Consider the following 25,507-nt stretch of genomic DNA (forward strand, 5'->3'; position numbering starts at 1 on the left):
GTTTGAAAGGAGACAGAAATAACTCACAGGACTGAGGTTACATAAGATTAAATGTGCAGAGTTTAGCACAGTGCCTGGTCCATTATTAAATGTCCTATAAATGGTGGCGATTGTTATTATAGCTGTTTTCTATTTTAACTTTCATTTAATCTACTTTATTATATGCCACCCCACATATACTGTCGTTTCAATGTCTACACCTTACATCATGCCATTCCCATCCCCTGAACTATATTATTAAAAAATATTTTATATTTTTCATGCCACAGCTCAGGGCTTGCTCCCTGTCCTTCATTCAATTAACAAATAATTATGCAGAGTCTGTGTAGACTCTGCTAAGTACTGGGGATTCCACAGTAAGCAAACTGCAAGTGTTATAAATACCCCAAAATGCCTGCTCAGAAAGCAAGTAATAGTGGCTTAAACTAGTCTGGAGAGTTAGACAAGAAAAAAGTGATCTTTGACTTGAGCTCTGACTGCAAAGTAGGAGTTAACTTCAAGAGAATAGCCCTTACAGTGATAAGGTTCTGACATTTTGCATGAAGTGATACAATATTAAACCTAAGGAGCTTATGAATAGTTGGGGTGTAGATTGTAATTCCTAGAACAACCACTCCAAAAAACAACACAAATAAGTATAACTAAAATGCAATTAGTCAACAAAAGCTGTTTTTAAAATAGTCTTACAATCAAAAAAAAAAAAAAAAAAGCTGTAGACACAGAAAACAACTAGTGAAATGGTAGACCCAAAGCCAACCATATCAATAATCACATTATATGCTAATAAAATATTCATGGACTAAGACTCCAATTAAAAGACTGGAATTGTCAGAATGAGTGAAAAAGTAGAGCCCAACTATGCTTTCAATATAAAGATATACTTTAAATATAGAGACAGAAAAGTTGCTAGTAAATGGATGGAAAAGATATTTACCATCCAAACAATAAATATAAAAGAGCTGAAGTAGCTATATTAATATCAGATATAGGAGACTTCAAGATGAAAAGTATTATCAGAGATAAAGAGGAACAAGTCATAATGATAAAAAGGTCAATTCATCAGGAAGGCATAACATTCATTGGTGCCTGTGTGCCTAACAAGAGGAAAGACAGAGGATGGGCATGGATAAAGTCTTCAGGGTTGGGAAAATTAAAGTAAGAATGCTGTCATAGCAGGAGCAGGAAGGGGAATGCAGCTGTAAAATATAAGAATAAGCTGGGCACAGGTGGCTCACACCTGTAATCCCAGCACTTTGGGAGGCCAAAGTGGGTGGATCATGAGGTCAGGAGTCCAAAACCAGCCAGGCCAAGATGGTGAAACCCCATCTCTACTAAAAATACAAAAATTAACCAGGCATGGTGGCAGGTGCCTGTAATCCCAGCTACTCAGGAGGCTAAGGCAGAGAATTGCTTGAACCCAGGAGGTGGAAGCTGCAGTGAGTCAAGATTGTGCCATGGCATTCCAGCCTGGGCAACAGAGCAAGACTCCATCACAAAAAAAAAGTTAAGAATGATGCAGCAGGAGTTGGGGGAGAGACTATGCAGGGTCTGTGGACTAAGTAAAGAACTTCTGTCTTTACTCTTTATTATAAAAACAGTAAAGGTTTTTGTTTTTAAGATGGAGTCTCACTCTGCAACCTCCGCCTTCCAGGTTCAAGCAATTCTCCTGCCTCAGCCTCCTGAGTAGCTAGGACTACAGGCACTTGCCACCACGCCCAGCTATTTTTTGTATTTTAGTAGAGACAAGCTTTCACCATGTTGCCCAGGCTGGTCTCAAACTCTTGAGCTCAGACAATCCACCCACCTTGGCCTCCCAGAGTGCTGGGATTACAGGTGTGAAGCACCATGCCAGGCCCAACAATAAAGGTTTTAAGCAAGAAGGTGGCATTAAGCCAGGCATGGTGGCTCATGCCTGTAATCCCAGTACTTTGGGAGGCTGAGGCAGGAAGACTGCTTGAGACAAGGAATTTCAGATTAACCTGGCCAATATAGCAAGACCCTGTCTTTAAAAAAAAAAAAAAAAAAATCAGAAGGTGACATTATCTGACTTGAATAGAACTGCAGTATGGATAACTGACCAGAGTAGGGTCAGAGGAAGCTGAGGTAAGGGGATTGGGACCCAGCTACCAGGCTCTCATAAGAGTTGGAATATCCAAGATGGTAGAGATAAAGAAAAGGAAGAAATGGAGGGATATTTAGAAGGGAAACCCAACAGGATTTACACTGACTTCTTGAATGGAATAACAAAAACAAGGTTGTCAAGGATGTCCTAGACTTTTAGGATGGTAGATCTCCTAAGAAAGGGTACAGCCAAGTTGGGGGATTTTTGCAGAGGAAGGGGAGCAGATCACAAGTTCAGTTATAAAAATCATAAGTTTGAGGCATCAGATACACAGACAAAATGTTTCTAGTAGGCACTCAGCTATACAGGTGTAGAGTGCAAAGAAGTCTAGGCTGGAGTCATAAAGTTATGAGTTGTCTGCATATGGCTAGTGCCTGAAGCCTGGGGATGGCTGGGATCACCCAGAGAGAAGGTCAAGTGAGAAAACACCAGGACCTAGGACAGACCCCGGGGATAATCTGGTATTGACTTAAAAGCTTGTTAGATGAGGATAAGGCTTCAAAGGAGACTGAGACAGTGTGGCCAGAGAGGAGAGAAGGAAACCAGGAGTGTTTTACCTCAGAAGTTGAGGGAAGAAACTGCTTCCCAAAGGGAGGGAGCAACAGAATCAAGTGCTGCAGGGAACGTGGCCATCCCAGGCGACCTAAGAGGGGTGTCTCAGCAGACGATGAGGGCAGAGCCAGACTGGAAGGAGCAGAGGAAGAAGTGGGAGGTGAGGAAGACAGTGAGTACATCAGATGCTTCTGGAAATCTGGAGAAAAAGGAGAGATGCGAAAATGGGGTCTAGTGTAGAAGGAGATCTAAGATGTGAGAGCTTGGTGTGTGTTTTAATAACACCAGAAAGAAAGCAGCGAAGAAAGCAGTTGAGGCTAACAGGAAGAGAGAGAGATGGCAGATACGTTGAAGACCCTGAGAAAAGAGGAGAGGATGACCTGCCAACCAGACCGCAAAAGGCAATAGCTACTACCAGACCAACCCAGGAGGATGTGCGGAGGAGGATCTGGAGAGAGGCCCTGGAGCCACACTGTGATGGGTGGAACTGGGTCCCTCAAAGCATCCTAACTCCTGCACCTGTGCATGGTATCTTCTTTGGGAATAGGTTTTCTGCAGATATAGCTAAGTTAAGATAGTCATGCTGAATTAGAGTGGCTCCTAATGTCCACATATGAGAAGGGATGGACACAGGGAGAAGACAGTAATGCGCAGACAGAGGCAGAGATTGGAGTTAGGCTGCCATAGCCAAGAAACACCTGTAGCTAGCAGCTGGAGGAAGCAAGGAAGGGTCCTGCCCTAGAGGCTTCAGAGGGAGGATGGCCCTGCCATACATTGATTTCAAGCTTGTGGCCTCCAAAACCATGAGAGAATACATATGCATTGTTTTAAGCCACTCAGTGTTTGATACTTTGTTACAGCAGCTCTAAGAAATGAAAGCATACAGGTAGGGGAGGGCAGGCTCTGCTCTTCCTCATGGCAAGACTGACCCCTAAAACTGGGCCATTTAGCAGCAGCAAGGGGACCATTACTGCAGAGTCTACAATGGCCAAGAAAAGCAGCTTCACCAAGGCTCCGGATAAGCAGACAGCTCGGCCACATACTTCACAGCAATGGAGACTGATTTCTATTTGGATTTCCCATATTGACATGATACTTAATAGGTGTTTGAGAAGGTTGTTTTTTGGGTTTTTTGAGACAGTTTCATGCTCACTGCAACCTCCACCTCCCAGGTTAAAGTGATTCTCCTGCCTCAGCCTCCCAAGTAGCTGGAATTACAGGCACGTGCCACCACGCCCGGCTAAGTTTTGTATTTTTAGTAGAGACAGGATTTCACCATGTTGGCCAGACTGGTCTCAAACTCCTGACCTCAGGTGATCCACCTGCCTCGGCCTCCGAAAGTGCTGGGATTACAGGCGTGAGCCACCATGCCCAACTTGTTTGAGAAGTTTTTTTAAAAGATGGAGGCTGGGAAAGAATTCCCTATTGCAGACAAAATATTTACAAGAGAAAGCATTAATACCAGCCTCCTGAAGAGGGCCAGTGGTAGGGGCCTGACTGACTTAGGAGAGGCAGGACTTCCCTAAAAGGCCACCCTGTCCTTCCCCTGCCCCAACCCTTCTTATACCAGAGCCACATTTCCATCAAAGCCACATATGAAAGTCAGCTCTTTACATCCACTGTCACCTATACTGCTGTTAGGATTTATCCCCATCCAAATCACACCTGCAGGCCAACAATCACTAACTGTGGGGACCAATGAAACCAAAAGGATATGAGCTCAACACAAAACAGCAAATACTATCTTAACATCTGTACCTGGAACAGGCAAAAAGAAAAAATCACGGCAATAATACCACTCCCTCACATTTAAACAGCATTCATGGCCATATTCTTAACAGCCAAGTGGCTTAGGTAGGATGTGTCCCGTTTTATAGGGTAAGAAACTGAGGCTGAGAGGTGAGAAGCAAAATGGATGGTTAGGTGGCCATATGAGATTCAAGCCCCAAATAGGTCCTATGTGCTCTCCCACACAGTGAAATCTTTGAGGAGAGCACACTGTGATTCCAACAAACTTAAACTGGAATCCCGTCTCCCTTTCTCTTCCGTGAAATGGAGATCACCCCACCTACCTCAGGTCTACTGTAAAGAATAAATAAAAATCACTTGTGATACAATCAATACAGTAACTGGCACACACACTAAGTAATTTTAAAATGGTATCACCATCACTATTATAATTACAATCTTTTGTATGACCAGCACATATGGCCCAAACTGAGCACGTGACTACTCAGTAAATTCAATTTGGATGGAAATGTCCACCATGAATGATGTGTTGAGCACACAGCTCTCAGAAGTGCCAATTTCCCATGACAACCTCCTTCATCCTACCCAGAAGTGTCCTAGTGAGACAGGCAGTTCCTCCTCCCTCATTTAAAAGTGGGAGAGAGCCTCTGATTCCAATTATATCTAAATATACATACTTAGCATTTACTCTACTCTTATCTAAATAATTGTATCCCATTAATTAATTCATATTCGAATCACATTCAAATGCATATCACCCTCTGATATCAAACACCTGGATGTCGCTCTCAGAAAAAAAATCTAGGAAACTGCAGGAGAAAAATACTTGAACTTTTAGATTTGCATATTCATAAAGCAAGAAAGAAGACTTAAGGTATTTGCTAGTTTATGCTGCCCAGAATTATATTTAAGGCAGCCTCAAATGATAGTTTTCTCTTTAGAACCTTTATTGCTAAGGTATGCCACATAGTTCTTGCACTGCAATTTTACATAACAAATTTTTCCTTTAAATCATTTTTCACAGAGTATTTAACAAGCTAATGTGCTAGGTAATCTGAGGGCAGAGAACACAAACATAAGCCATGGTTTCTGCCCTCTGGAGTTCAGTTAATTGACTTACACTTACCCATAATGTAGTTTCTTTCCTTTATCCTTCTTTCCCACCTCAATTCTGTCTCTGACCCCACATTCAGCAACCATCTGCAGGAAGCCATGTTGTGGGAGACAAAAGAATGATTCCCACCAAACATATTGCAAATACATGAAAAATAACAACAGAGTCAGGGGCAGTGTCTCACACCTATAATCCCAACACTTTGGGAGGCCCAGGCTGGATAATCACTTGAGCCCAGGAATTCAAGACCAGCCTGGGCAACACAGTGAGACCCTGTCTCTATAAAAAATAACATATATTAAAAATAGCCAGCATGGGCCGGGCGTGGTGGCTCAAGCCTGTAATCCCAGCACTTTGGGAGGCCGAGGCGGGTGGATCACGAGGTCAAGAGATCGAGACCATCCTGGTCAACATGGTGAAACCCCATCTCTACTAAAAATACAAAAAATCAGCTGGGCATGGTGGTGCGTGCCTGTAATCCCAGCTACTCAGGAGGCTGAGGCAGGAGAATTGCCTGAACCCAGGAGACGGAGGTTGCGGTGAGCCGAGATCGCGCCATTGCACTCCAGCCTGGGTAACAACAGCAAAACTCCGTCTCAAAAAAAAAAAAAAAAAAAAAAAAAAATAAAAAAAAAATAGCCAGCATGGTCCCAGCTACTTAGGAGGCAAAGGTGGAAGGGGTGCTTGAGCCCAGGAGGTTGAGGTTGCAGTGAGCTGTGTTCACTACAGAACATCCTTCTTCTTCTTGCTTGAGAAAAAGGAAAAAGAGAATGGAAATGTCTCTTTTTTTGTTCTTGGTGGTGGCAATTTTGTTCATTAGTTTTAGGCCAATTTGCTCAGAAACAGAGGAGCTAAACATTTAATTTTGAGTCAAGGAAACAAATTTCCCCTGGTAAACCTCAGAAAACCTAGTCTAAACAGTTGACCTCTATTAGTGCCTCTCAGCCTCCACTCTTTTTATTTTCAAGGGGCTTACTCATGTGCACCTCCACCAAGCTCCAAGCAAATCTGGTGATTAACCATCCCCCGAGCAGCCCACAAGGAGATCAATAACAGATGTTAAAGGGAGATTTAAAGCACAAGACAAGCAGTATAAACCAAAGCTACAAGGTCCCTTTTAATAATAAGACCTTCAAGTAAACTAGTTAATGCCAATTAGAAGTCACAGGGAGGCCGGGCGTGGCAGCACACGCCTGTAATACCAGCACTTTTGGAGGCCAGGAGAGCAGATCACCTGAGGTCAGGTGTTAGAGCCCAGCTTGGCCAACATGGTGAAACCCTGTCTCTACTAAGAATACAAAAATTAGCCGGGTGTGGTAGCTCACACCTGCAGGAGGCTGAGGCAGGAGAAGTGCTTGAGCCCGGGAGGTGGAGGTTGCAGTGTGCCGAGATCACACTACTGAACTCCAGTCGGGAAAAAAAGAGGGAAACCCCTTCTCAAAAAAAAAAAAAAAAAAAGTTATCGTCATAGGGTGGGTGGGAGTCTGGGAGTCTGAGTATTTATTCCAATTCAGCACCCAAGGAATACAAATGCCTGTCCCATCACTGAAGACTGAGTACAAAACTGTGTCACTCTGAGGTCCTCAAGCAACAGGACCTACTATCCTAGCTGAACAGTGTCCCAAGAAATATGAGCATTGTCTATTCTCCTCTCTTCCTTTCCTTTGACCAATCTGTCACCAACTGCCAATGCTTCTCCAGTCCTATTTAAAGCCCTGATCACTCTGGCTCTTTTTACTTCACGCTTTTGTTACTAGAGTCGTCTTCCTCCCAGGCTCCCTGACTCCATTCTCTCCCACACTGGATTTATTAAGCATGAGGTAGTGAGATAAATCTGACAGCAGAACCATATGAGTTCACCACCAACCCCCACCCCCCAACCTGCTAGGGCTCCAGCAGATGCTCCACCAGGCCTGATATGTGGAGAAACCGCCCCCCTCCCCTTCCCTTCCAGCTTTTTTTTATGAGAAGGTACAGCATGTCCCACCCATTCAGGTCCTGCCTCTCAAGACCCTACATTGGCCAGTGCAACTTCCATGTATCCAACCCTCTCTTTTCTGAAGTCACATAGCATTCTTAGGCTCACTATATAAACAGAGCAGGATGGTTACAGCATGAGCTTAAGGAGTGCAACTCCATCACTATGCTGCTCAATGACCTTGGGCAACATCACTATGCTGCTCAATGACCTTGGGCAAGTTAAGTACTTCCCTGTGCCTCAGCTTCTTCATTTGTCAGCAAGAGATAATAATGCCCACCTCATAGGTATTGTGAAGCTGGCATAAAACCAAACACCTAAAGCACTCAGAATAACCAACACAAAAAATAGTGGTTATTATAATGTGATGTGGCACTTCGTACAATCTACTTAATGTATATCTTATTCATCAATTTTCAAATAAATAAAAACTAATGCATTAGTCATTGTAAAAACTGTTTTATGGCTGAGCACGGTGGCTGATGCCTGTAATCCCAGCACTTTGGGAGGCCGAGGCAGGTGGATCACAAGGTTAGGAGTTCAAGACCAGCCTGGCCAAGATGGTGAAATCTTTTCTCTACTAAAAATACAAAAATTAGCCAGGTGTGGCAGCGGGCACCTGTAATCCCAGCTACTCAGGAGGCTTGAGGCAGGAGAACTGCTTGAACCCAGTAGATAGAGGTTGCAGTGAGCCAAGCTCACGCCACTGCACTCCAGCCCATGTGACAGAGTGAGACTCCATCTCAAATAAAATAAAATAAATAAAAATTGTTTTATGTGGGTCAGCAAACCAACATTAACTTCAAGAGCAGTGCTACCACCTGGAGTGTGGTCTGACACTGTCACTGGTCCTCAACATGAAAAATGTGCAAAAACTGAGATTATTGGGAAACTTTTATAGCAATTTGACATTACCACTACATTCAAGCAGCATTTCATTTTTCTAGTAATTCATTTTTATCATATTAGTCTACAACAGATTGAAAATTAATTTTTCTAAAAACTGATTCTTTGCCACAGTTATTTTGAGAAGCACATTTCTAGAGGAGGCAGATAGGAGGCTTCTATTTCTTTTCTACACCTCCATATCACCTAACACAGTAGAAGACACATATCAAGTACTAAGTAAATGAAAATATAATTTCAAAAACATTTTGATTAGTTAATAGCTTAAAAGCAGATTCAAGTGATTAGTAGAAATGTAAATAGTGTCTCCAATTCCTAACAAATCTTTTTCAAGAGGGAGTTTACATTTAGTCTGAAACTGACCAGAGCAAAAACAACTCTGACCCCAAAAATATTTTCCATACTGTTAACAGGACTGTGTGAAGCTTTATTTTAAAAGAAGAAGAACCTAAGCAATGTCAATATTAATTTACCTTGCAGAACTCAGGAGAATGATAAATTATTTCGCACTGCCTTGGCCACAGTTTTTATAGATTTTCCATACCTTTAAGTAAACTAGCATCTTAGCAAAAAATTCCAACAACACTTCAAACAAAATACATTTTTATTAGTTCTTCACTCCTGCCAATGCCTTAAATAGTTGAAATCTCAACAATCTCATTAGATTATCCATGAATGAAATGGCTGGAAAAGGAAAGCAGTAAATTCTACCAAATTTTAATTGACAAGGAGGCAGTTGCACAGCTGATCTGTGCCACATTGGATGTGGGCTGAAGGCTGAGTTATTCTTACTGAGTGAAATCTTGGCACATTCAAACTGACTCTGGAAATGCCTGTAGAAAATTCAAGGTCAGTGTGGAGCCCTGTGTCAATTATGTCTCCCCTCCTTTCTAAGAGGAGGGGATTTATAACATGTTCAAAGCTATCACTTCCGTTGGGTCCTCAATCCCCTGCCTCAGGGCCAGTTGAGTCTTTGCTCAGACTGAAAATCAGATCAACAGAAACTAAAACGAGGCAAATGGAGCTGGAGCCTCACCGGATGTTAACTGTCTCTTTGGGTCACTTAGTATCTGCACCCATAATTCCCTATCAACTGCCCTCCTCAGAGATGCCCTGACAGAGTCCAGGAAGTCCATCCCTAGAAAGTTCCATCTCTCCAGGTCATCCAGATCGTCCATATCTTTGCACACTCTCAACAGGTAATCACACCCATGACTTCAATTATTTATGAATACATCACACCCAAATCCAGACCTCTAGCTTCCACTACTATACACTTCAACCTGGACTCCCCAAGGGCTCCTCAAACTGAAAACATTCAAAAATGAACTCATTCTCTCCCTCCCCCCCCCACCCCATCCTTGGAAAACAGTTAAACAAATTACTTTGTTCTCTATGGTATGTTAGTTTATGGACCACCACTGATCTACCTATCCAACAGTCTAAACAACCTCTGGGTTCTCGAGAACATTTCAACTATTTGTCTATGAAAGGCCAGATTTTTTTCATATTCTTCAACCAAAACAATGACTTGAAACAGACTGAATACAGAACTAGATACAAAAATCTGGACATTAAAGAGATTTGTAAAAATGTAAAATAATACCACTCTTTTTTTCACTTTTTTTATTATTTAGGAAAAAGTTATTTTCCATTAAAAAAAAAAAACACAGTTTAACATGAAATTGGTTGACTATGATTTTTTAATGAATTAATACATAAATTTCTCCGTTTTAATTTCTAACACAGTAAATATTGAGAGATGTAACTTACGTAAATAAAAGCTTTATAAGATCCTCAATGTTTAAGACTGCAAAGCATTCCCAAGAGCAGAAAGTCTGGAAACCACTGGCTTAAAAGTGTTGGTAAATTCTTGGGCCCCTTCGTCTTACTTCACATATCCACCTTATTGATTCTGCCATCCGAGTAACGTTTCTCATAAATTCACCTCTTGATACTGTTTGGCTGTTTCCCCACCCAAATCTCATCTTGAATTGTAGCTCCCATAATCCCCATGTGTTGTGGGAGGGGCCTGGTGGGAGATAACTGAATCGGGGGTGGTTTCCCCCATACCATTCTCATAATTGTGAATAAGCCTCACGAGATCTGATGATTTTATAAGGGGTTTCCCCTTTCACTTGGCTCTCATTCTCTCTTGCGTGGCGTGCCTTTCGCCTTCCACCATGATTGTGAAGCCTCCCCAGCCACATGGAACTGTGAGTCCATTAAACCTCTTTTTAAATTACCCAGTCTCAGGTATGTCTTTTTATCAGCAGTGTAAAAACAGGCTAATACACCCCTCCTCGTTCTTCCCAACCCTCCCAATCCCATAGACCAAAACACACTCCCTAAAAGATATTCACATCAAATCCCACAACCTGTTAATGTGACCTCATTTGGAAAAAGGGTCTCTGCGGAAGTAATTAAGGATGGGATCATAGTAGATTATCTGGGTGGGCCCTAAATCCAATGACAAGTGTCCTTATAAGAGACACCAAGAGGAAAACAGCCAGTGGAGAAGACTATGTAAAGATGGAGGCAAAAATTAGTCATGTGTGGTCACAAGTCAAAGAAACCCGTGAACACCTGGAGGCACCGCAGGGTGGAAGAGGCAAGGAAGGAGTCTCCTCCTAGAGCCTTCAGAAGGAGTGTGGCCCTGCCAACACCCAGTTTTCAGATTTCTGGCCTCTTGAACTGCGAGGGGATGCATGAATGTTGGTTTAAGCCACCCAGTTTGTGGTTATTTGTTATTGCAGCCACAGGAAACCAATCACCCACTTCCAGTTCTGAATATCAGGGACCACCTAGCTAGGCAATCCCTCCGCCTCACTGTGACCTTCACAGGCACTGAAACTGCAACCCTCAGTCATCTGAAATCTCATTCCCTTATCACCCTTGAATGGTGGCTCACTGCCTCCACCATAACATCCAAAAGCCTCCACAAAGTAAAGACCCCATGACTGCATCCCACCTTTTCCACACCAACCCAGCTCTCCTCTTAAAGACACCTCACACCATGCAACAGGCCCACAGCCCCAGGCACACCCACATCCTTTTGTCTTGTGACACTTTGCTTGTGCTGCTCCTTCGTCCTGGAATTAATCATCTTCCCTATCCTCAACCCCATCCACTCCTACACACCCTCCAAGTTCCAGATTCAAAAATCTCCTTCTCTATCAATCCTGTCAAAAAAAAAAAAAAAAATGGGTCACTCCCTCTCCTCTGGTTTCCACAGCACTTTGTACCTTCCTCTCAAAGAATATATGAAACATTGAGCTCCGCATTTACAGGTCCTTCACTCCCTCTAGACTACCGTTTCTCAACCCTGGAACTACCCTAAGCCTTTGGCGTAGGGGGCTGTTTGATGCATTGGTAAACATTAGCAGCATCCCTGGCTTCTACCCACTAGATGCAAGTAGCAGGACACACACCCACTTGTAACAACCCAAAATGTCTCCAGACACTGCCAGCATCCTGAGGAGAAATAAAATGCACCCCCACGCCTCGCCAGTTGAAATCCACTACTCTAGACTGAAGGCCTGGGGAACCAGGACTGTATCTAATGCTCTTAGCATTTGTGTATTCTTATATGCATTCATAAAAGAAATTTTTGAGTTCTAGGTGTAGGCCAGGCACTATGTTGGAAGTCAGGGACATAGTAGGAGATAGAAGTCTTTGGTCCCGTCCTCCTAGTGCCATAGCTGACAAAGAGCCAATCACATTTGTTGAATGACTGAATTTATTTGTCATGAATATTTATAGTAAGATTTCATGCAAAACATGGAAAATAAAATCCAATGGCTAATATTTTTCTCCTCTTCAGGGTCACAACATTGTACAACTATGAAAGATCCGTTTATATAGAATGTCATGTACATGTTGCTTCCTGGAACTGGGCAACTGGTACTGCTTGTATGTGTCTCTCTCAAGAGAGCTACCCATAAATAAGAGGGTATCTCAACCAAGAAAGTGAAGCTAGGTGAAGGCCGTGCATAGTGGATCACACCTGTAATCCCAGGACTTTGGGAGGCCGAGGTGGGCGGATCACGAGGTCAAGAGATGGAGACCATCCTGGCTGACATGGGGAAACCCCATCTCTACTAAAAATACAAAAATTAGCTGGGCGTGATGGTACACACCTGTAGTCTCAGCTACTCAGGAGGCTGAGGCAGAAGAATTGCTTGAACCCAGGAGGTGGAGGTTGCAGAGAACTGACATCACACCACTGCCCTCCAGGCTGGTGACAGAGAAAGGCTCCGTCTCAAAAAAAAAAAAAAAAAAAAAAAAAAAAGAAAAGAAAAAAGAAAGTGAAACTGGGTAGAAATGACCACCAGCACACACAGCCCACAAATGCCAATGCCAGAGCTATCCCCAGAGGCTGCAGATAGGGCTGGGAACCTTCCACCAAAAAATACAAGACAAAAGTGCATGAGTTTCTGAAGTATTCTTCCCCCTGCCCAGGAAACACCACACAAGATCTGGCGAGCTCTGAGAAGATCTAATGGTGAGCTGAACAGTTCCCAGCTCTCACAGAGGCACTGGGTGCCCTAAAATGCAGAGTGATTCTCATTGCCAGGGCAACGTGAGGGTGTTTACCAGAAGGGGAGGCTGTTTACAGAGAGCAGGCCAAGTAAAGTTGCAAGAACAAATCAGCGCACACAAGTGCTTGGCCCAGATCTGCTTTGACAAGTCACTTTAACCTGCCTGGGATTCAATTTCCTTTTGTATTGAATGAGAAGGTTAGAACAATCCACCTCAAAGTTCCCTTCTAGCTACAAACATGCATGGCTTTCCCAGAAAATGGCAAACCTACAGAATCTCTCTCTCCAAGCAAAACAGAACAGCGTTCTCCCTCCCTTCTCACCAAAACGCTTTCTACCAGAAACTGAAATAAATAAAGGAGGCCGCTGTTCAGTTCCCCCTCCATTTCTGATAGGACCAGGTCAAAATGCACTGGACAAGATGGCAGTGTTCTTTGTCTCTTGCTGTATATTCTTCATGAAGCCAAAGAGCATGAGAGTTCTTGGAATGTGCAATCTGAGAGAAAAAAAAAGGAGGGTATGGGGGGGTTGCCCTCATGCTTCAATTATTCAAGGGTACCAAAATATAAACAAGAAGTACCCTGACAACATTACATGGCTAGATGAAATTGACTAATGCTCCAACCATGGCTTAAATCATGTGGATAGCTATGTATTGTTTACTTAACAAGAAGTCCAGGGAGAAGTGGTCCCAAGGTCAGTTCAGCAGCCCATCAATTTCATAAAGCTGCTCAACTGACTCCTCATGTTGTCTTTTCTCCATAGGCTTGTTGCCTCAAGGTCAAAAGATGGTTGCCCCAGCTCCGGCTATCATGTGCTTTTATTACCTTTCCAAAGACAGAAAACCAAGGCATCTTCAGGTATCCAGGAGATGACATTTGGTGTCTGTACTGTTATCAGACAGGAAAAAATTATTTTCCCGAAGTCCAGATTTTCATTAAATTTTTTGGGCCAGAGTTAAGTTATATGCTTATCTCAACATGCAAGGGAAACTAGGAAAGTGAGAATCTGGCTTTCTTTTGAAGCTGCCTCTCACTATGTTGCCCAGGGTAATACTGAACTCCTAGGCTCAAGTGATTCTCCACCTCAGCCCCCAGAGTAGCTGGGATTATAGGTATGCACCACTGAGACCTGCTAGGATCTGGTTTTAAAAAAAAAAGGAAAAAAAAAGTTTTTAGTGAGAAGCAGGCAAGGGAAAAGCAGGATAATAATGATGGTGAATTAGCCAACAAAGTGTCTGCCACCTATAAAATTATACCCAGTGGTAGGCTGGTAAATGTTAACCAGCTTAGAATGAAAAGGAAGTCGGCTGGGAGCAGTGGCTCACCTGAGGTCAGGAGTTTGAGACCAGCCTGGCAAATGTGGCAAAACCCCATCTCGACTAAAAATACAAAAATTAGCTGGGCATTGTGGCATGCGCCTGTAATCCCAGTTACTCAGGAGGCTGAAGCAGGAGAATCGCTTGAACCGGGGAGGGGGGGCAGAGGTTGCAGTGAGCCAAGATCGTGCTACTGCACTCCAACCTGGGTGACAGAGCAAGACCCTGTCTCAATTTTTTTTAATGTAATTAAGTCCTCATTTTGTAGCATTTGCCAATTTCCTTGGTGTAAATACTCCTACTATTGAATTGTACCGCCAATTTCAAGCTACTAACATGGTATCAACCATCTAATGAAATTCCAACAATCGGCTGGTATAAACCTGCTCCTGCTGCAGGTCACTGAATTTATACCTTACATTTGATTAAAAAGTTAAGTTTACAATGCTGTTTCACATGTAAAATGTTCAATATGATCAGGTACTATTCTCTGCAGCTTATAGGTGAAGAAAATGACCATGCTGCCCTATATCACGCAGTGCAAGTGGAATGATCACCTAACAGTCCTAACTCCAATCCTATCCAGCTGTTGACAGATCACAGGTACATAAGTGCCTATATGTATACCCTATGAGATTCCTCTGCCTACACATCACCTAAAGGGGCTCTAGGTTGGCTTGGAACTAACAGAAACCCATTTCTGTAAATTAGCTACCTAATAATTATTCTTTAATGTACTTCCTCCAATGACAAAAGTAGTACATATCTGTTGTTACAGCTTGGAATACAAATTAGTACAAAGAAGAAAATAAGAATAATCCTTAATCCTATCCCCCAGAGATGACCATTTGCATGTGAGTGGTAATCCTTCTGGATTTTGTATATATATTTTTAAGTCAAAATTACGCTATTGTATAACTTAATGACATTGTTCTTTACATATATACATTTTCTAAGAGAAAAAGGGAACAGCATTGTTAATTCCCTTGTCACCAACAAGCAGCTTTAGAAATTATTTAAAGATAATTAAAAGTCCAAGTGTTTCCATATTCCCTTTTTAGGGGAGGAGTATGTAGGAGATAAGAGCCTCCCCTCTGCATTTCCCTTGGATTTCCTCCATCCACCTGGTTTTTCTCAGATTCTCAAGTCAGCTTTTCTCCAAGCTAAGCCAATCACCCATTTCTTCACTGCTCAAGAGACTTGACATTTTAACACCTTTCATCATATTCATTCTTGTGGATCCCTCCAACTTCTCCAATCTCTGCCTAGTCTAGAAGCCCTGAGAATGGTGTTCACAGAACCTCATCAAAGGAGAGCTGCAGAAGAAATATGTCACAATTCCTGTAGTTTCCAAGTTTCACTTACTCTAAGCTTCTACTTCTGCTTCTCTTTTTTCTTTAACTCACCACTATACTAACGAGGAGCTTTGTCTTCATACACCAGTGCATATATGCATGTGCACACACGGGCACACACCTGCAGATGGCACAGCTAACTGGTTCAACTAGAATCCTTCAACTCTTTGTGCATCCTCATCCTCTCCTACCTCGTGCTCATCCAATGCAGTTTCCCTTCCAGACCTCACGGTGTGGTCCTCCAGCCTCTTAAAGGATCACATTTCACGTCCTCAGATGTCTAAGGGAAATATCTGACAGGCTAAAGGACAGTGGCTATACCCCTAATTGACAGCCTTTCAGGAGTCCCCAAAAAGCCCACCTGAGAACCCTGAGACACAGTCAAATAAAATCCCACAACCCTGATTAGTTCAAAGAATGGCTTCATGCGACAAAGCAAGACCCACTCACTAATACCCCAGTTTAGCCAAGTACACTCAGGAGGGAGCTATACCTATTTTAAGACCAAGGGGTAAAACTCTCCTCTGCTGTAAACTGTGTACAGCGACAGAAAACAAGCCTATGTTGGGAACCATGGTTATTAGAACTTCAAGGAGGAAAGTAACTAAACTCATTCTCACTGTTTAGTACCAGAAGGTGTTCAAACAGTATTTGCCTAAGAGATTCTAATACATCAAATAGTGGGCAGCACATAGGAATAAGGGGGAGACCAGTTCACAATGTTCTCTATTAAAGGATAGAAAACTAAAGCAAAGGTTTTCAAGCTTGACATGTTTCAGAATCACCTACAAAGCTTAAAATTTGTTTAAAATGCAAATTTCTGAATTTCCTTCCCAGAATTCTGATTCAGCAGGTCTAGGGTAGAGGTGGGCCACTTTATCAGCATTTTTTAAAAGACAGGGTATCACTCTGTGATACCCTGGCACAAGCTGGAGTATAGTGGCAAGATCACAGCTCACTGCAGCCTCAACCTCCTGGGCTCAAGTGATCCTCCCACTTTGGCCTCCCTAGTAGCTGGGACCACAGGGGTGTACTACCAAACCTGGCTTTTTAAATTTTTTGTAGAGATGGGGGTCTCACTATGTTGCCTAGGCTGGCCTCAAATTCCTAATTTCAAGCCGTCCTCCGGCCTTGGTCTCCCAAAGTGTTTATGTGCATTTTTAACAAGCATCTTTCACATTCAGCTGCAGATGTTGGCAGACCCTGAAAAATGACAACCAGCTGAGTTCCTCTTCCCTGGCCATAGAGTTTGGATAGCAAACTGTGAGCAGCTGAAAACAGTAGAACCTCCCAACCAGTGCTTCCTAAACTGTTCCTCTCCTAAGAGTCACCTGAGGCATGAGTTAAACACAAACATTAGTCCCTCCCTGAACACCGGGATTCTGGGAGGTCTGTAGCAATGCCTTGCAGCCAGCCAATTAGTGTCAGGTGAGGAGCTTTCTGAAATCAAATATCTCCCTTGCCTCCTCTTTTGGTCCCCCAGGCAACCGGTCAAGCTGTCCTTTCTTCCCAGAAAACTTTATCAACATTTTCCCCTTTTGAAGAAACAAAATTTCTGCCTCCCCACTCCACTTCCCTAGCTGCCTGTAAAACAGGCATTTATGTGTTTAAGAGTTTTTGATGCTAACAATTAACAGGAGTTACCAAAATAAAACAAGCATTGGGACAGTTAAATGTTATAAATACTCACAATTGCTCATTAATAGTTATTTCTGCATTTATTAATTTCTTCGTGAAGTATTTACTGAGCACCTAGTCCACTCCCAGGCACTAGGCTGTTCACGGATGTGAACACCACAGACAAGCCTCTGCTCTTGTGCAGCTTGAATTCCAGTTGGAAGGCAGGCCATGGAGAGAAGAATAAGCATCCTAATAATTGTGTTTCAGACAGTGACAAGCGCTACAAAACATATTAACGCAGGGAAATGAACAGGCAAGGATGAGGGAAGAGGGGCTGCAAGGAAGGCCTCCCTGTGGGGGAGTTTCTGAGCTAAGAACCAAATGACAGGAAATAAAACTGCTGCAGGGAGCAAGGGACAGGACTCTAGACACAAAGAAGCTAGGCCTGTTGGAAGGAGAGAGGCAGCCTGTGGTCCCAGCACATAAAAAGAAGGGAGAGCAAGTTGGAAGGAGTGACTCGGGGCCAGATCTTGAAGGGCAAGGTCTTGTGGCTGTTACTGTAAGTACAACAGGAGGCCCCCAGGATCCTTTAAGAAGGGATCAGCTAATAGCAGCTGACCTGTGCTGAGTGCTGCCTGTGTGACAAGCACGGTTCCACACACTTTGCACACACTAGCTCATTTTCTCCTCCCAGCAACCCTATGAAGTTGGATCAAATACAAACCTCATTCCATGGTTGAGGAAGCTGAGTCAAACAGGCAGTACGTGGGGGAGCCAGAACTCAAAGCCAAGCTGTTTGGCTGCAGGAAATTATTGTAGAGGTGAACAAGGGCCAAACTGGTAGGGCCTTGAAGGCCAAGGAAAAGGGTTTGCATTTTATTTCAGTGTAATAGAAAAAGACACTGGAGGGGGACTGAGATTTTCTGGCCCATTCCCTTAGATCTGAACTAAGAGAAGGCACAAATTCTGGAACAAGCACACAAAATTTTGGCTGGGTTGGCTGTTAAAACAAATTACTGCAACTTCAGCCATATGCAGAAGTCTAACCCAGCCAGTGTTAAGGAGAATGCTCTAGCCCCTGCAGAACTGGATGCCTTCCCTTTAGGTCAGGGTCCTCGAAGTGAGACCCTACACCAACACCATCAGATCTTGTCACCAATGCAATTCCTGACCTCAGACCTACTGAATCTTAGAGACCCAGCAATCTGTTTTAACAAGCCCTCAAGGCAATCGGAATGTCGTCAGAAGTTGAAGAACTACCACTCTGGGATATCCACAGGCAGATACCACCATCACCATCAACTCTCCTAAGTCATGCTGTGTGTATCTTTGGGCAGCCCCTACACTCCACACCAGGCCATTCTTCCTGGAAGTCTCTACTGGTGGGGCTCTACAGCTCCTGATTCCTGGAAATCTCACTATTGCCCCAACCCATTTTTCTAACTAATTTGATTTTCTGCATATATTTACTCTTCAAATGTTTCAGCCTCTTTTATTCCAGAGTAAACCTACTCTTCCTTCCTACTTCTGGGGCTGAATTTTACTTTCAGCCTTAACCTAGGCTCCAAGGCAGACAGATGCAAACGATACTTTAAGCTTTAACCTTGACTTTCCCCAACACCCGTCTGTTACCAGACTTCCCTTTCTAATTTATTCATCCCTCCTTTACTCATGTTCCAGTTGGACCCTCAGCATTCTAGGAACTAATTGTGGCAGGTACTTCAGCTATACCAAAACAGATCTCATGAAACTGACATATTAGGGGGAGATGGCAGGATGCAAATAAGTATATAATTATAAATGACATACCAGAAAAGCCTGAGACTTGAATGATGAAGAGGCAGGGCTGACAGTAGTTCATGACAGCAAACATATAGGGGCTCAATCTATGGCAGATTCTATTCTAAGTGCTTTTTACGTATATTATCCAGGTAATCTTCCAACAGCGCTATGGGTTAAGTAGTATTATCACTTTCAATCTATATGGAAGGAAAATGAAGTACAGGGAGAATAAGGGGCATGTTAAGCAGAATGCTGTAGCCCCTGGAGAACTGGATGCCTTCCTTTTGGGTCAGGGTTCTCGAAGTGAGGCCCCAGACCAGCACCATCAGATCACCCGGGATCAGGACAGCCAGAATCCCAACCCAAGCAGACTGGCTCCAGAGCCTACCTAACTACAGGATAAGGTGAGAAGAGCTGAGTGGAATGCTGAGTGTGAGGGGATAGCTAGACAGACAGATGTCCAGGTAGAAAGACCAGAATAGAATATGCAGAAACCCCGGGGCAGAGAAGTCATCCTGAAGCCAGAAGGGAGGCCAAGAATATTGGTGAAACTGGGAGGATTGGAAATACATTTTGGAACTGAACAGGATGTGCTGATGGATGGATGGATGCTGATGGATGAATGGGGTGTAAGCGAGGAGGGGGTCTCAAGGATGACTGCCAGTTTTCTGATTCCCTGCCTTAAAAGCTCGAGGACAGTTTGTTTGCAGAAGGCAATGTATTATAATATATAATGAAGTCCTATAGGATGCTGATGCACAGCAAGCTCTCAAATAAATATAACCAATCCATCAAGCGAGTTAAAGCTTCCATATCCCCGCAACCTCAACCGCCCTAATTCTCCACATGGGTCTTCATTCATGGGTTCCACCCTATCTGCTGGGGCCCTTTCTGAAACACCACTACCACAGGTTAACAACGATAAAAATTATATTTATGGTGACAAGAATAACTTCTACTAGGAGGAGGGCTTTTCTCATACAAATGTTGGTTTGAAATTTTTTCTGAAGCGTACAATCAGACTAATTTGCAAACGAGAGGTTATGCAACTTGCCTAGGCCACACAATTGAAAAAAAAAAAAAAAAAAAAAAAACAAAACCCCTAAATCCAGGTCGGCCCAACTTGGAAGCCCACACTTCCTCCATTAAATCAGCATTTCCCACTACACATATCTCTAATGGAACACAACTGTTGTTTTAGTTACAGAGAAGAACTTTTAAAGTGTTAATAGTAATGGTCTCATTTTAACATGTATAATCATATATGTGTCTATGCATCTAATATCAAATGGATTTAAAATAGTATGTATACATGATTTGATATAAATTTTATATATACATATATTGTAATAAAACCATGACTCCATGTGTATTATTGCCCAGGAAACACAGGGTTTCTTAAAAATTAAAGAAAACTTTAAAATAAAAGTACAGGTGGTACAGGGTAGGGTAAATCTTGAGGGAGGTAGTACATAAATAACTAAAGCTTAGGCTACTCACCAACTACCCAAGAACAGCCAAGCACCTGTTCCATATTGTACCCAAATTTGGCTACAGCCACACATAACTCTGACTCTCTACTTGAGATAAAACATTGGCTGCCTTGGAAAAGGGGATAACATCAGAACATAATGTCCCATAAATCATCCTCAAAGCAGTATTCATTTTGACATAAATACTGTTTTCGTGGTACAACTCCTCTGCTTATTCTCCCATACACCTTTGTTAAACCAGTCAAGCTTCCCTAGGCCTGTTTCACTTCTTCCAAAGAAAGTTATAAAAAGTAGTCCCTAAGGTCGCTTCCAGTTTTACAACTCCATAAAATGTTGTGAGACCCTGAAATCCAAAACTACTCCTTCCAGAATCGCAGAGACCCCAATCCTGAAATGAGCGTTGGCCTGAGGAACAAATGCTAAATAAGCAAACACAGCGTCCCAAGCCATCATGCTATCAATTATGCTGCCCTCTGGAAAGGCACAGTAAGACATTAATTATGAGATGATAAAGATCAACGAAATGTCCCTGTCTCTATCAAAACTCTAAGAATTTCCTCCAAATAATTTTTAAGTTATTAAGTTTACACTGATCCTCAGCCTCTCTAGTATTTCCAGTCCTTAACCATTAACTTCATTCTAAGTTGGATTAGAAGACTGGGGTAACAGGTGGGGGAAAAATCCGCGAAATCTTCTCAAACTCCTACCATCCTGCGAAGCTGGTGCTGGAAACCACCTGTAAAACCTTCCCAGCTTTCATCTGTGTGACTCCACCGATGCTCGAGTATATTTAGTGTGCTAAACGTCTAAAAGGAGTTGCTGTTCCTTACTTCTCAGACACGTTATAAGCAAGACAGTTTAGCCAGAACAAGCACTTACTCTACTAATGAAACAGACACATTTATCAAAAGGAATTAATAAGGACCCCTCCTTGCCTGCTTTACAAGGCCCCTTCTGTGCTATCAGTGGACGCACAAACTTTTAATGGAAGGTTTTTAGATTCTCAGAAAGATAAGTTTTGAAATGTGGTCAGTTCGCGTTTAGCGGAAGAAAACACAAGATGGGTGGGCTGCAGCTGGCAAACCCAAAAAGCATAGCTGGCGAGCAGGTGATCAAAAAAAAAAAGGCAAGTCCCTGGGCAAATGGTGTAGCCAAAGGTGATCATTATAACTGGAGACTTGTTACATAATTACTTAACTCCTGACAAACACATACATAGCTACAAAATGCCGTGGTTACCCTAGCCATTGAAGCTAGTGTACCTGGTGCAAGAGTCAACGTTTCTCCAATTAATTTCATTCAAAGAAATAAGCAATCCTGGCTCCTATTCCCTCCCAAGGTAACTTGCCTGTACATATACAAAACAGTCTCCAGCAATTAAGCCAATTGCCTCTCGGGATGAAAATCGGTGTTTCTCCTTAATTTTAATTTGTAAAGGGGAGAAGGGATACAGACGTATATTCCGAGAGCTAAATGTTTATCACTTCGATAAAAACGACTTCCATTCCAAACTGGAAAATTTGAAAAGCTCCCCCCACCTTCGTCCCTGGCCAGCGGACGCAAAACGCAAGACCTCAGTGTAGGATGCACTGCAGTCCAACATTTTTCAAAAAGTTTAAGAGGATTTGCCGAAGCGGCAGGAAGAAAAATAAAGCAGGCAGAAGCGGGTGAGAGCGGGCAGGGTTTCTGCAGGGAAGAAGCCGGAGAAGCGCCCGGTGGCCCCGTGCAAGGCCAGGCAACGGGCGACCGGCACAGGGAGAGCGAGCGCCCCAGTGGAGCGCGAGGACTGACAGCCGCACGATCTCCGCCGCCTGGGGGTCGCCCAGCCCCCCAGCCCGTCCCCCTTCTCTCATCCCCCTCCCTGACCTCTTCCCCCGCAGCGCCGGCGATGCCCGCTGGGCCAACTTGGCCCCGGGTCAGCGCTGCAGAGGGCGGCCCCGGTTACCTGGGAGGCCGCCGGCGCCCTTACCTCCTTCTGCTTGGGGTCCTGTGGGTAGACGTCGGGCGGCCCGAGCCGGGGGCGCTTCAGCGGTCTCTGCTCATAGCTGAGAAGCCCGAAGGCGGCCATGATCTCTCATGTTATCCGGCGAAATGAATGAGAGTTGGAGCTGGAGCAGCCGCCTCTGAGCACCAGGGAGCAGCACTTTGCAGACAGACTCCCTCTCTCCCCCTCCTCGCTCGCTCGCTGTGGCGCTGCAGGCAGGAATAAAGCAGGTTGGATGCTGCCGCTGCCCGGCAGCAAACACGCACTGATAGGGACAGCCTCCGGCGGGCACTCGACTGCGCTCGAGCCCGGGGACGCACTGCTCCCGCGGCGGCGGCGGAGGGGCTCGAGGTCGGCAGGGTCCTCCGCGGCGCCTACCTCCTGCGCTCCCCCACACCCAGTCCCCAGGGGGAGGAGCAGCTGATGGGAACGTGTGACTTTTTTCACCAATGGACCCAAACCCACCCCAGCTGGGCGCAGGATTGGGTGGGGGTGGGGCACTGGGGGGAAAAAAAAAAAACTTTTCTTGGCGCCTAGGCTGGTGTCTCAAGTGCTCGCCCAAGGCGAGGGTGGCCCTCCTCCCCTGCGGAGCGGACCGCCCCCGCCTCTCTTACCCTGCAGGGACCCTTCCCCCGCCGCCACGCGCCCCGCAGACTCCGCCACCTGGGCGCGGACCCGGCCGGTGCAGAGGAGGGAGACCTGGAGGGGGCGCGAGACGCAGGGATGCGGCCGGTGGGAAGCGGCCGGTGCCTCCTAGACGCCCGCCAGGCTCCGGTGGCGCATCCGCGGCTCCGGTCCCCTCAGCGGCTTCGGGCAGGCGCCGAGGCGCGCTGCTGGCGGTCGCCGCGGCTGGAGGGGGCCGTGCTCACGGTGGCGCGGGGCCGACTTAACCCTTTGCTGTCCCTCCAGGGGCTGAGGAACGGGGTGAGGAGCGATGTCTGTGAGCGCCGACGGGGGCAGCCAGCTCGCAGGCGTCTCGGGCTCCTCCAGCCCGCCGCCTCTCCCCGGCCCCAGCTCCTCTTCCCTTCCACCCCCCACCCCCAACAGTTTACCTGTTGGTCCGCGGCTAGCGGGCAGGGGTTGGCGGCGGCGGGGTCACTCCGGCCGCCGCAGCCTCCATTATTCGGGTTAGGATGGGGGAATTGGATTTGATTTTATTTGTGAGGTATCTGCCTCGCCGGGACGAGCTCCGGGGACGCCGCGAAGTTTGCCACTGTCTGGGGGCGGCGAGCGACGCCGGCTCACCGCCGGCGTTCTCGCCCCCACGGCCGGGGAGCGCGAGCTTCCGAGTTGGCGGACGGCGGCGCGGCGTCCGCACTGAGCATGCCCAGCTCGGCGGCCGGACCGCGGAGGAGTTGGCTGCGAGCGCGGTGAGCGCGCTCCAATCCGCCTCTCCGGGTTTTCGCAGCCGCAGAGCGCGCAGCCCGCGGGCTCCGGCGCCGAGGCCGGCCCTGGGGTGAACCAGGGCGAAGGCGGGAGCGCCCTCAGGAGCCTGGCTCCAGGCCCCCAGCTGCGCCTTCCGCCTCGACCTCCTCAGAGGTCGCTGTCCCCGTGGCCTGGGCCGAAAACCTCACCTGCACCGAGAGCGTGGAAGGGGCGGGGGGTGGGGGTGGTGATCTTCCAGGGCAGACCTTGGTCATCCAACCCGCCCTGGCTCCTCGCTCTCTTCGGGGTGCGGGCACCAAGATGCCGAGCCACCTGCCGCGAGCTCTGCGAGACCGGAGCCGCGGAGGCGGGCTCGGCCTGTCCTGAGGGACCTCTCGGGAGGCGTGCCCGGGAGAATGTGCCCGCACTTGGCCAAGAATGATGGCTGCCATTTATGGAGCCTTCGATAAGTGCCAGGATCTTGACAGAATCTCTGGTCCTTACAACAACCTTCCACAGTCTTACTGTACCCTTTTTATGGATGGAGAAATTGAGCCAGCTCAGAGAGGTCTACTGACTTGCCGAAAGCCACGAAACTAGTCGGAATTGAACCCACCACTGATTCCAAGTTTCTGACCTATTTTCCCTGACTTGGACTTGGAGGGACTGGGTTCCTAACCTGCCATTGCCTAATGGCACGTTCTCCACGGCTTCAGGCATTCTCGGCCTTCCCTCTCCTCTCTGTAAGACGGTACAGGCAGATTCTAACCACAAGCCTTTGATACGTAGTAGGTGCTCTGGAAATGCTGGTTGAATCTCAGCATCGACTTACCTCTGTTGACGTTTAAGCAAAGGGGAAGAAAGAAGGAGTTGAAGTGATGGTAATGTGGTAGAGGCTAATTCCTCACTCCTGACCCGAACGTGTGCGCACCTCCAAACCCAGTTTGAGACTGAGTCAGATGTTTAACTTTTGGCTTCCTTAACTTAAACAATGAACATTTACCCTCCACTGGAGGGCATTTCCTGACCACCTTCCCCATCTTGCCCCAGGGTCTTCTTTTCCACTAATATCCTGGGACTAATGTCATGGCTGGACTTGCCTTTGCGATCTAGGCGTCTATCAAATCTAGCTCCCTTGTTTGAAAGAAAGGACAGCTTTTATTATCTAACTTTATTAGGGAAATTATTAAACATACAAAAAGCTGAAGAAATCATATAAGGAGTCCCCAAATACTCATCTCTCAGCTATAAAAATGAAAGTATTTTTGTTTCATCTATCTCCCCCATCCCCACTCATTGACCTACACTAGTAAGGATAGTTTTACTCACTGTTGCAACTCAGAAATAGAGTATGGGACCTGTCACGTGGTAAGCATTCAAAAAAAATGTTGGCTTATGGAATGGATGGTAGGTAGGCGATGTGTGGATGGACTGATGATTACATCATTAGTGGTACATCCCAGCACTTTGGTATTTTGGGAATAATACCCTGCCCTGCTACTCAATCAAATGCCCCTAGGCAGGGTGGAGAAATGTAATCTCAATTCTTCCCTTGGGATACTTAAGCAAGCGCCTCCAACTGAAACACTTTGAAGCACTTCAAATCTTATCTACCCATAAGAATTTTA

General features: G+C 45.3%; 1 protein-coding gene across 7 annotated transcripts in view; it reads right to left on the reverse strand.

The window, feature by feature from the left end:
• Positions 1-24,218, reverse strand: part of MED12L (mediator complex subunit 12L) — a 363,897-nt gene extending 339,679 nt beyond the window's left edge. For 6 of the 7 annotated variants that reach the window (XM_032263096.1, XM_032263086.1, XM_032263074.1 and 3 more), the window contains exons 1-2: positions 23,567-23,833; positions 22,500-22,723 (exon numbers count right to left, since the gene is read on the reverse strand). In XM_032263096.1, the coding sequence (XP_032118987.1) occupies positions 22,500-22,598 (99 nt within the window). In that variant the 5' untranslated portion in view covers positions 22,599-22,723; positions 23,567-23,833. Of the gene's footprint in view, positions 1-22,499; positions 22,724-23,566; positions 23,834-24,088 lie in introns of those variants that run through there. The other variant, XM_032263069.1, reaches the window with a different exon arrangement.
• Positions 24,219-25,507: the final 1,289 nt, after the last annotated feature.

The sequence above is a fragment of the Sapajus apella genome, unplaced genomic scaffold, assembly GCF_009761245.1.
Source record: "Sapajus apella isolate SASKATOON/1434 unplaced genomic scaffold, GSC_monkey_1.0 scaffold4, whole genome shotgun sequence".
Taxonomy (NCBI): Eukaryota; Metazoa; Chordata; class Mammalia; order Primates; family Cebidae; genus Sapajus; species Sapajus apella.